The 12,753-nt window shown below is 37.2% G+C and overlaps 1 protein-coding gene across 6 annotated transcripts in view; it reads right to left on the minus strand.

The window, feature by feature from the left end:
• tjp2b (tight junction protein 2b (zona occludens 2)) overlaps positions 1 to 12,753 on the minus strand; it is a 93,529-nt gene that overhangs the window by 8,593 nt on the left and 72,183 nt on the right. For all 6 annotated transcript variants that reach the window (XM_079637169.1, XM_079637171.1, XM_079637172.1 and 3 more), the window contains 11 exons: positions 10,793 to 10,904; positions 9,982 to 10,103; positions 9,300 to 9,363; positions 6,206 to 6,356; positions 4,658 to 4,766; positions 3,029 to 3,248; positions 2,597 to 2,778; positions 2,033 to 2,128; positions 1,399 to 1,478; positions 1,066 to 1,276; positions 361 to 461 (listed from right to left, as the gene is read on the minus strand). In XM_079637169.1, coding sequence (XP_079493295.1) covers positions 361 to 461; positions 1,066 to 1,276; positions 1,399 to 1,478; positions 2,033 to 2,128; positions 2,597 to 2,778; positions 3,029 to 3,248; positions 4,658 to 4,766; positions 6,206 to 6,356; positions 9,300 to 9,363; positions 9,982 to 10,103; positions 10,793 to 10,904 — 1,448 coding nt within the window. The remainder of the gene's footprint in view (positions 1 to 360; positions 462 to 1,065; positions 1,277 to 1,398; positions 1,479 to 2,032; positions 2,129 to 2,596; positions 2,779 to 3,028; positions 3,249 to 4,657; positions 4,767 to 6,205; positions 6,357 to 9,299; positions 9,364 to 9,981; positions 10,104 to 10,792; positions 10,905 to 12,753) is intronic.

Below are 12,753 nucleotides of genomic sequence, written 5' to 3' on the forward strand. Positions count from 1 at the left end.
TGTATTTGTTGTTACAAGCTATAATTTGTATTTGCATTTGTATATATTATATTATTGTATTACATAATTATAATATTATTTAGTTATTGTTATTATTATTAGAATAAACTTTTTTACAAGTTATACACTACGGTAGTAGTGCTGCATAACAGAACTGACCACTTCAAAAAAAGTAAATATTTGAATGATTTCAGAGATGCCCTGCATTTATTCTTTTTGTATATATACAGTTTCACAGAAATACATCAGATGGCAGAAGTAAAATAGGTTGTAAACAGTGTTTCATGTTGACTTTAAGAGAAGGTTTTGTTTCAGAGTGGATAGAAGGTGATGAAGAACTATAACGTCCATTGTTTTTACCTTTCCCTCCGAGACCCACACAGCGTGGGTCTGCTGGTCTCGTATGGTCTCCTTCAAACTGCCGTACCAGGCATCATTAGCCGAGTTCAGATCGATAACAGCTAACAGTCCGATGGGGGAGGGAGAGAGAGTGAGAGAGTGAGAGAGAGTGAGAGAGAGAGAGAGAGAGAGAGAGAGAGAGAGAGAGAGAGAGAGAGAGAGAGAGAGAGAGAGAGAGAGAGAGAGAGAGAGAGAGAGAGAGAGAGAGAGAGAGAGAGAGAGAGAGAGAGAGAGAGAGAGAGAGAGAGAGAGAGAGAGAGCATTTCGATTTGGGTCAACTGTCTCTAGGTTCAACTTGATCTATTTATCTCACTGTGTTTCCGTCAGCTGCTTTCAATCATTAGATGATTTTCGAACTGGAATCTGTGTCAAAGTCAGTTTTCATTGATATGTGCCAATCACAATATTTGATAGCTACTCTTTACTGCACTTCCCCTGAATTCAATATTCAAGCATTTACAATAAACAGAATCATATTATAATCTGCTTGTACATGCTAAACTCGCCTCCACAATGCTATAATGCAAAATAATGCTAAAGAAAATCTTTAATTCAATTAAATGAATAATAAAATAAAACAAAATAACCTTTCAGAGAGAAAGTCAGCAAAAAGTGAGCAAATACTGACAGCTTTTTATACGAGGTGTCTGGACCCCCAGGACTGACCGGTAAACAGGTGCGAGCAGGTTTTCCTGAGCTTCAGAGCCTGATCGTAGAGTTTGCGGGCACTGCGGTTAGAGCTGGGGATGACTCTCTGTCTCATCGCCTTCACCCCAGGTTTGCTGTCCGGGCTGAAGAGGATGACTATGGGGTACCACTGCGTGTAGTTCAGGGTGTCCACAGCTTTAGGAGTGACGTCCAGGAGAGCGTGCTTGTCCTGCATCAATGACAAAATGAGTCAATGTAGGTTAAATGTACAGTACATTCATATAAATGACTCTGACTGAAACAAAATAACGCACGTTTTGGTTATTCATTTGTGTGTGATTACACAATTACCTGTTCGATGATCTGTCGAATAGTGTTGAGACGAACCACCCCAGAGGATTTTTCCGAGCCCGCATCTTTGGGTTCTGTTTCTGATGTGCCATTGGAAAAAAACAACAAGTATAATCAAACTACAAATTATTATTTTTTATTTAACTGTAGCTAAAGCGCAAACATTTTAGCGTGATGTCATACCAAACTTTATTATACATTTATATGCATACAAAGTTTATATTCATGAAAAATGGCTACACAAGAATATGCATCGAGTTTTTTCATAGAAAAAAGACATTTGATCAACACAATCTAAATTAAACTTAGACTGAAAATAATTTTTGGAGTTTCACATGTGTGCAAGTTTAAAAACTTCAATTGAATTATTAATACAACTTTGTATTATTTTATAATGAAATTAATTTATTTATATAATATTTAATTACTATATTTTATATTTAACATTTAAAATGTGTTGTCATTTAAATGGAATTAGTAATAATTTAGTTTTATCCCAAACAGAAGTTCAAAGCATGACATCATATTAGGTTGTCAGTATTCATTATGGTGTCTGAAATCATTTTGCATGCTTAAAATCTAGTGTGACAATCCCATTATTGATGGCATCACAGAGACAGTCTCCTGAACTCACTGGCGATTACAAACTGGTCTGGAAGCTCAGAGGCCAGTTTTTCACTGGCAGCATCAGCGATTGGTCCAAACAGCACAACCGGCCTTCGGAATCCCGCTATGGGAGGAACACAAGGTTTACAACAAGGATTTCACAGTCGAGGTAATCTGTTTTAGCCTGACTAATGTACAGAATGGTTTCTGTTAATGGTAATAAACACTCCTTTAGCTATGTCAATAGGGTTCAGAGAGGATTAAAGAAGAGCCTTGACTGATGATTCAAAACAGCCTTTTTCCAATTCTTGACTGCAGCTTCTGCCAAATAAATCTTGATGATTTTATTAGGTAATTTTTCTTGAACAGCGTATAGGGAGCAATCTCTCTCAATGATGAGCCCATTTTTCAAACATATTAAAAAATTCTCAGCTGCACAGACTTTCATTAGCGGTATTAGGCCGGTCAGCTAAGAGATTTGAATAATGTTGTGTGTAAGAAGTCATCATCTTATTGAGAAAGTTTATTGTGTAAATGATAAGTAAATTGCTCAAAATATTACACACACACACGTATGTATACACACACACACCTTCTCTCAGCACCACCCTCTCATAGGCAGGGAATCGTGTGGCGACAGCAGCAGAATTTTCTTCTCGGCTCTTCCGCAGGTCTTTCTTCTTGGCCGCCCTCTGACCACGTAGTCTCCAGAAGTCGGCTCTGTCACTTCCTGAGCCCTTATGTGTGTTCTGGACACTTGCCATCTGCTCCGCTCTGATCGGCACAGGAGAAAGGGTTATGAGTAGAAAAAGAGAGAGATGGATCATTATAGACCAATGATTTGTACATTTGTGCTAAGTCTGCTATCGGGTTTTGATAACATTTACCGGTAACTAATTCAATTCAACGTTTGCACTATTTCCGGGTTAAAGGCTTAAAAACAGTTTAGCTTCGGCATAGTTTGATATGTATAGCTTTTAATCTCAGGCAAATAATCTTAATCTCCATCTTTTTCCGTTCTCACCTGCTCTTGTTGGGAATGATGCCCTTCTCCAGCAGCTGGTTGAATTTGCCCAAGCGGATGGCCAGCCAGTTTCCCAGTTTGCCGTCGTATAAGGTGTCCACCACCTTGAGGATCTCCCCCCGGGAGAAGGCGAGACACTGAGGCAGCTCCTTCTCATACTCAAAATGGGTCCGGATGAAAAACGAGTCCCCTCGACCGGATACCAAGATGTCTTCATAAACTAGGACACAACACAAAGACATAAGCTCCCAAACATGCCTCAGACTCAATGCTTTGGGATTCATTTAAAGTGCATGTAATTGCAATCAGAAGAATGAGACTAAATATATATATATATATATATATAGATATAGATATATATAGATAAAAATTAATAAATAAATCAAAAGGTTCTGTAAAAATAAATATACATAAATAAACATACTATAAAATATATAATAAGAGAATATAAACACAAAATAGATAAACAAATTATAAATAGATATAATAAATAAATGGATCAAAATTTATAAAATAATAATAAAATTCAAGTGGTTATGTAAAAATAAAAATACATAAATATAAAATACAAATAGACAAAAATAAAATGCATTAATTAATTAATTAAACATGATTTTCAGTCTACCAATCTCTCACTCTCTCCAAAAGTAAAGCTGTAAATGAATTCTGTTGTTAATGAATTTCCTTTGTGAATTTTAAATGGGTGATTCAGTGTCATTTCAGGATAAAATGAACAGCGGTCAGAGTTCCTCTAGTGGTGCCGCCCGTCACCCTCTTGATTAAAGCTTTGACACCACATCTGACTCGGCTCAGACCAAATGAGCTTCAACCCCTGACAGTGCCAGTCCTCGCTTTCCCATGAGACATCCACACCGAGGAGAGGCGGAATGAGAGAAATAGAGATGAAGACAGGGAGTGAATGCGCTGGAAGGATGGCATGACAGCAGAAAAGGAGGGATAGAGAGAGTAGTGTCAATTCCAACAGTAGGGGTCACTGCTGACGTCCCGCCGTATTGCGATGGGATTAGGAACTTGTTTTTGGTTGGACTTTTTTCTGAAAGTTTCTCTACTGGGGTTGAACCAATAAACATTCAGCACAGGGGTTCTTTTAGTTTCTCACATTACTGACAAGAGAACAAACATGAAAATCAAGATTTTTGTATGTTTGTACATGTGTGCACATGACCACACTTGACACGGCGGTCCCTGGAAGAGCCAAAACTGGCTACAACTGGTTTTGTACTGATGAGCAACAAGCCGAAGCCTCTCGACAGGCTTTGTGTGTATAGGGGGAAGGGAAGAATGAAGAAAGAGCACTTCAGGGCCTGTTCACACATACAGAAATGTATGGCTTAATAATCCTGGCTTAATCTAAGCCCCATTGGTGAAACCAGGCCTATAATTATTAATAATAATAATGAAAACTAAAATGGAAATGAAAATAAATTAAACCTAAATAGCAATATTAAAAACAACAACTAATACAATTATAAATACACATGAAAATATAAATATAAAAATCTAATTAAAAAAATGAATAAAATTATGATAAAACTAAAATAATACTGCTGTGTTTTTGTGTGTTTAATGTGTGTGGTGTGAGCGAGGCTCATGTACTCTTGCTCTCACCCTCAGTTTTATTCTGTGCCAAAATGGTCACGACCTCACCCCGCGGGATCTCCAGCAGGAACAGCACGGCCTCCTCTCGCACAATGCCCCGAAAGTCAACGTTATTCACCTTTAGGGAGAGACAGATAAAACGCACATACAGTTGAAAAGGAAATGTGGCATATGCAAATCAAATTCAAAGCACATTCTCTTCGCCTAAAAGGATCTTGGAAAACTGTACATGTAGGGGTGGGGAAAAAAATCGATATTGCAATATATTGTTGTGCTCTCTGTCGCAAAAAATAATCGATACACTAACGCCCAATATCGATATTTTATTACAACACAAAATGATTAATTTACCCGTTGTCTGTGTCACTGTCACTGCCCAATATCTACCATTCTGTTTGCGGGGGGCGCTGTTCGAGTAAATAGGGGTAAAGTGGCGGTGCAAACAGCGGCCGGTGAAGAACAAAAGTAAAGGCGGGCGTACACGGTGCGAGTTCGGACACTCGGGAGGTCGTGAGATATTGCACACATTACGAGTCAGTTAAACTGATAATCGTGTCAAAGCAGCTGGTACACGGCACGACTGTCCTGCACAAATTTTATCCCGAGCCGGCGGCAATCACGTGAGCATTCGCGCTAAACACAGAGACCGGAGCTTTCAATGTTGCAGGCAATAGCTTTAGCTTCAGATAGAAAAATGACAGAATGTGTGTGCAAATAATTTGTTGAAAAGCAGAGAACAGTAGCCATTCCGTTTAACATAAAAAAACAAGAGAGAGAGAGAGAGTGTGTGTGTGTGTGTGACAGTGTATGCGCATGCTGTATGGTTGCTGCCACTGAGGTATAGCCCCATATGGATATCGTCAAGGCAGTGAGTTATTATGCAAATGCATATTTCTTTGTACAATGTTGGAAATGTTGGCATTAATAAATGCATAAAATTTCCTTATTCCTTCTTTTTCTTTTCAGTCACATATATCGTGATATATCGTTGATGAAATTTCTTCCAATATATTGAATATCGTAGATATCGTTCGCGAATCGTGATATTATCATATCGTGGACCACATATCGCCACAGAATTGAATCGTGAGGTACCTGTATCGTCCCACCCCTATATACATATAATGTTAACTTAAAGCTATCTCCCTAATCCACCTAGGCTTTTTCTGAAAAATACCATATAATAAGCATAATAAGGTTTGTGAATCATAAGAGATGTAATTTACATTCATAAGATTTAAAGATACAGTAATACAAACAGCTTGTTTTATTCTAAGGGTTGAAGAGAGCATGGAAAATGGTAATAAATCAATTATAGTTATGATGCAGAAAACCTGTGAACCTCACAGGTGTAAACCTCAGAAAAAAACTGTAAAATATATTCCCTTTAAGTAGTGTTCAATGGCTGGCACTTTCTTACAACTCCATGAATAAGACCATGTTATTATGAATTATTCATGATGCTATATTCTGATTCGTGAAAAACAATAGAAGGCCACTAAAATGATCTGGACATTAGTAAGTGCCATGATGTCAATAGAAATGTTGATTTTGTACCTTCATGATCTGATCCCCTACGCGGAGACCTTCCTCTTCAGCCGGACTGCCCTCCTGCACTCCTGCTATGAATATTCCCACATCATTTCCTCCAGCCAACCTCAGTCCAACACTCTCTCCTTTCTGAAAGCTCACCATCACTGTGTTGGGCCTAAAAAAGAGAACGAGGGTTAGGTATTTGCCAACATCTTTAATTTTTATAATTAATATATACTGTATATATATATATATAAATAAAATAATTTAATTATATTTTAAATAAATTAAAATGGTAAAATAGTAATTTTGATTAATGAATTTGTAGACATTATAGGTAATTTATAATGTTGACTCAGTAGCCATTGTGTTCCCATCAAAAAAGAAATTATAATAAATAAAAAAATGCTGACAGACTCCAAATGTATGTTAATCACACACACCTTCCAACTCACTATTGTTCAAAGTTTGAGGTCAGTAAGATTTTAATTTTTTGAAAGAAATGTATACTTTTATTCTGGAGGACGCATTACACTGATCAAAAGTGACAGTAAAAACATTTATAATGTTACAAAGTTTACAAAGGGCATTAAGTTAAATTCTAACTCAAAATATTCATTTAAATTCGTTTAGTTTGAGATCTCAATTGTCTGATAGAAATGTTAATACAAGAAATGCAACAGGAACCCGTTTAATAGAAAGACCCCCAAATAAGATGTTTGGAAAAAAAAACAGAGGCTTAAAAATGATCCAATTTCCATTCATCCTTTCCAAACACACCAAAAACCAAATGCACTGTCATGTCTTGCTCTCCAGCTGAAAGCACCTCTCTCATCCTGTGCTCAGGTAAAAACAAACTCTCTAGTCTCTAGTCTTAAAGCAAAGCGTCTCTGTAAGCAAGTGCAGGACACGAAAATAACCTCTCCCAGTGGATACGAGCAGCAGCAGACTGCCTCTTCCTCATGAATATGGAGGAGCTGACGGAGAGGATGATTAAAAGAGAGAGAGAGAGAGAGAGAGATATTGCAGCAGGATCCACCTCGTCTGTGAGGCTGTGATGCAGATGACCCCCCATCTCGGTTTCATTTTCTGTGCTTTGTCTTCCTGTCCGCTCTTCCAGCAGTGTGACAGTTTAAACGGATAGTTCACCTCAAAATTTAATAGTCCATATTATGCCATTACAAAGTCTTGATTTTGTTTTTGGGGTCTATTAGAATCGGCTTTCATGCTTGAATGTTCAAATAACACATTATTTTACATTGTTGCAGCATCTCTCTTCACCGTCTGTTTAGATCCTGTCTCTTTGTCTACGTTCGTACGGTCAGTCCAAATCCGATTTGTTTATCGATCGGAATCTGATCAAAAATTATTGACGTCCACATTGTGTATCTCAACTGTTCAGATACGATTTGTGTGTCAATGCCGCTCTCTTGTTTTTCGGAATATCTGCATTGGTTTCTATGGCAATGATTTTATGTTGGTAGGTAGGCATACACCGAAAACAACAACAAAAACAACAACAACCACCAAAACATGGAGGGGTTTGCAATACAGATGTTGTCTTATTTACAACATGACAATATGTAGCCGCTGTTCTGGACTACTGTGTTTTCTGAAGCAGCGGCAGAAACTGAGGCTGGTGTGTGTGGCTTTATTCCAAGCTGTCGTCTCCGCTTGTTTCAAAACATGTCTCTGTTATATTGTCATTTTCTGCTCATCCGACAATTTGCGACAACACAACCTTGTTTCTACAGCAACTGTCAGCATGTTTTCTATAACAACGTCTGACGTTTACATTTTACGTGGCTTGAGGAAGTCACATAAACCACACGAAATCCGATCAGAGGAGTCCGACTGAAACCGATTTCCAGAAATTCTATATGAATAGGATTTCAACCCACATATGAATGTAGTTTGAAATGAATTTGAAGAAGAAAAAAAAATCACATTTCACACTTGTATTCAAAAGGATATGCAAAAAATTGGATTTGGACTGACAGTCCAGACATAGCCTATGAAACCCCTCCTTCCGAAAAGTGCAATGTGCTCTGATTGGTTGGCTGGATTAATGTATTGCGATTGGTCATCAGCTTCCAACTTGTTTCTGAAATGTCACGCCCTTAGTTTTAGCACACTACTAACGCAACTCAACCAGGCCTTGTCCCCTTTTTTGCTTATGCCTAGGGTAGGAATTATTTAAATGAGGAATATTGTGACATGTACGTTTCCAGAAGAAAACTCATGACTACAGTCGAGGCGTATCAAGGAGTTCAGAAACAGTGCTTAGTGATATAGAGAATAACTCCCTTTGGAGTGACTTTATGACTTGTAACTTTGCAGACCTTTTTCTTGCTTAAACAGCAACATTACACACTAGAGAAAGTTGAAAATGTGAAAAAGCATAATTGGTCCTCTTTAATAATCTTTTTTTATATATATGAATTATTAACAATAATAAGAAGATAAGAACGTTTTTTTTGGGTGAGGTGAACTGTTACTTAAAAAAAAAACAGATATACAGACAAACGGCTCCAAGTGCGCTGGTGCTTTGGAGCGTTGGTCTGTATAATGCGTAGGGCAGTGCGATTAATCAAAATTGAGTTTCGATTTCGGCTTCCAGCGATTATGAAAATACGATAATTGAAATAAAACAATTATTATGCCTCATTCCGTTCCTAAATGGCTAAATGGTCAATACATGCAAAAATATGTCCATGCTGGGCAAAACCCAGTCGGTTATGTCTTAAGTATATATAAAATGTTGGGAGAAAATAATATGTGTAGAGAAAAATTAGTATGAAAAATTGTGAAATTGCACTGTTTTTTTAAAATTTAGATATCACAGCAACCTTATTTCCAGTAAATAGATACGTGATATATATTGCTATCATTAAATAAATGACTCATCTAAGGTTTTGGTGATATAGCCCACTCATAATCATGTTAAATAATCGTGATTACAATATTGTGTGGGCTGAACTCCAGCCCCATCTACAGATCTAAACTCAGCCCTCAGTGAGTCCTCAGGTTTACAGCTTGTGAATAAGATCTTAGTTCAGTGAATAAGATCATGCATGAGGAGGGTTGAACCTGCGGGTTATTCACAGCATCCACTCACCCATAAATGGCCTCGTCCTCTGGGCTCGGTCTCAGCAGGATCTTGGGTGTTGTCTTTAATGCTGCTGCACATTGAACAAAAAATTATTTAGCATCAGTTTAATTCTGAAACAACTGCAAGCAGACAGACCCGAAAATCAAAATCATAAATACACTACGGAGCAATAAATGCAGTCTTGGTGAGGGTAAGAGACTTCTACCAAAGAAATCGTACTGACCCCAAACTTTTGAACCTACCATGTATTTAGCATACATTTTATTTAAAAGATAAAACAAAATAAACAAATAATGTTCTTATGACATTGCAATTGGGTAGCAGTTTTCTTTGCATACTATTTTTAGTGACACATTTAGTTATTCTAAATAAACTTCAAATGGTAAATGTCAGAAGTAATGACAGATGTTTTCTTTTGTAGGAGTTTTGGTGATTTTTGAATCACTAACATCCGTGAGGGTCAAAACATTTAACCTACTGTATGTAATGCTGCAGTTTCAACGTTTCTGACAACCATTCGTCTGGTTTTATTTGGTCAGCAAAGCCAATTATACTCTCATTTGACAATTGACAAGTATTTCTAATCCTCTGCCAGAGGGTATCAAACCATAATTCATCTATAAACCAAAAGTTTAGATCTTTTTCTACTATCAAACTATGAGGGCTATACAGAGAATCATGTTCCTACGTGGTGGTGGCTCTTCTTCTTGAGGTTCTGCTCTCTCCTCCTGGACTGGAAGCGGCTCCTCTGGAGTTTTGTAAGGAGAGGATGTTACAGTGGGCTTTGCGAGTCGGCTCTGAGGGTCCTCCCTAAAAATAAATGCAACAACAGATAAATTTTGGTTTTGATCTGACAGTTTCTGACTGAAAATACACATATTCCACTAACATTAGACAATTGCTGCTGAATGTCTTGAGCTAACAAAATATTCTGACTGAAAGGTGCATTTGCAGTGTCTTTAAAAAAAATGCCATTAAATAACATAAACGCACATTATTCAAACTTAAATGGCTGTAATTCATGAACGCTTTGGAATACAGACCTTAGTCTCTTTTGTAAAAAAGAAAATCAAAAGCACTTCCAAAAATTAAAGGGTAAAAAAAGTTACAGAAGTTTAAGTTTACTGTAAAATAAATGCACTGCACTAAACATTTTATACAAAATATATATTTTAAAAAATTCACAAAAATCGAGGCTACATCAAAAATGAATGAATAATTGAAATTTATCTCATACTGTATGAAGTTTGCATCATTATCGTCCAGTTTATAATTTTGAAGCTCTGTATTGTATGAAGTGCTATATGAATAAAGGTGACTTGACTTTCATTGCACAGATAAAAAAAAACACATTTACAAAATATCTTTGTGTAAGCCAATTTGCTAGTTTGGGTGAACTATCCCTTTAAATGTCCAAATACTTTTTAGAGCTACTGTATTATCCATCATCCCTAATGTGTGTTGAAAATATCTAGAGCTGATCTTAAAGCTGTGCGCACCTGGCATTCTCTCGCGCTGCGTCATTAGAAGAGTGCGAGGAAAGGTCGGATTGACGTGACCTTTGGTCATCTTGAGGCGAGTAGGAATGGTAAGACTCCATCTCAGAAATATCTGAAAGAAACAAAAGTCTACAATGAGAAGAGACGGACTTTCCTTCTGTTAGTTTCTGGACAGAAAAGAGACGAGGCCCAGGAGAGACAGAATTAAATGGACCCACAACCACAGAGAACGAACCACCATGTTACTGTCGACTTGGTGTTAATTTGCCAAGATCTGCCCCGTTATAACAATCATTTCTGTTTATATACAGTATACTGTGATTTTGACCACAGGATAGCCTTTTTGACCCAAATCATGGAGATTTACAATGCCAACATGACTCAAATGTCCAGAATTGTATGAAGCTTTCATGAAGAGACTAATAGCAGTGTTATACAGAGGCAGAAGGTGTGTTGGACAGGTGTGATTATGAATACCCTGAGAAAGGTAGAGAAAAAGCACAGAGAGGAAGTGACATCTACAGCAACTGCCTTGGAGAGCAGATGTGTGTGCGAAAAGCAGCTAGTGCTTGCATACGTTAAAGATACTTTGATTGTTAAAAGGAACAGTTCACCCCCCAAAAAATAGAAAATAAATAAAACGGAAACCTCACGTCATTCTAAACCTGTATGACTGACTTTCTTGAGTTAAAAGAGATTTTGAAGACTTTAAGACATCTTTATTGATTCATTTTTGAGTACCGGTAGTTAACTAATCGTTGCAACCAAATCACAGAGTCAGTAAGACAACGGAGAACCTGATCAGTCGATTCGTGAAAGAATCATGCAGTATAATAGTTCAATCGGTCAATTAACAGATTATCATTAAATAAAAATGTAAGTCTTGGTCTGACTCATATGAACTACTTTTTTATGTTTTATTGTATCATTGTCACAGTTATCTGACCAAATATTCTTCTAATCATTAATTTTTTTTGCGAAAGTCTTTTACATCGACATGAGGGTGAACTATTCCTATAATTTCTCATTTTAGAGCTCTACATTGTCCAGGGAAGTTAGGAATTATTTGAAAACGAGTGAAACCACCAAGACGCAGAGCAAGGAAAGTGAAGCATCGCCCTGAAAGAGAAAGCAGGACAGAAGTAGTGACGGCCGGGGAAAAAGAAAAGAGTTACTGTGTGGTCTGCTGGTGATCTAAGTGCATGTCCAGTGCATTAACAGAACTCCTCTCGCTCTTCTGAGCGCCGCTGGTGGGCGGTACGCCATGCCTGTCCTGCAAATCTACAACACACTCCATCCATAACAGAGCAAAAGGACACTGCCGCCCACCTGCTTTCAGAGCTCAGCGGGATCATGCTTAGAGCTAACACAGTAAACAGACACACATATGATCCCAGCACTGGCTGTAGATACAGTATTTAAAAAAATTGCGGACATTTTTTACTCAGGATGGGCCGAAATCTGCAAGTGATACAGATGTTTGATATTACAGTGGTGTCAGAAAGTCTGAGACAACAATGAAATCTGGGATTCAAAATGTAATTTAAACATGAAAATAAACAGAATGTTTAAGGGCTTTTAAATGTTTAAAACCACCAAAACACAAAAAAGGGGGGAAAAGTGATATTGATTTTTAAAAATAATAAACATAATATTCTACAATATTTAAAATATAAAAAAATTGTTGTAGTTTATACACACACACACACACACACAAAATTGACAACTTGAAAGTGTTCAAATACTTGAAAAAGTAACTTTTGAGCTAAAAAGCTACTTTTGTGAAATTAAATGTGACTTTTATCCTCTATGTTTATATGCACAAATTGTCCTTGATCCAAATTAAATTCAATCCGACTACAGATTCCAAATGTACTGTTTATATGTTCCCTAAAATCTGCAGCACGATTAAAACATGTTTACATGCATGTTACATTTATTCTGAACTTTAATTTCTGAGC

The sequence above is a fragment of the Phoxinus phoxinus genome (genome assembly GCF_949152265.1).
Source record: "Phoxinus phoxinus genome assembly, chromosome: 15".
NCBI lineage: Eukaryota > Metazoa > Chordata > Actinopteri > Cypriniformes > Leuciscidae > Phoxinus > Phoxinus phoxinus.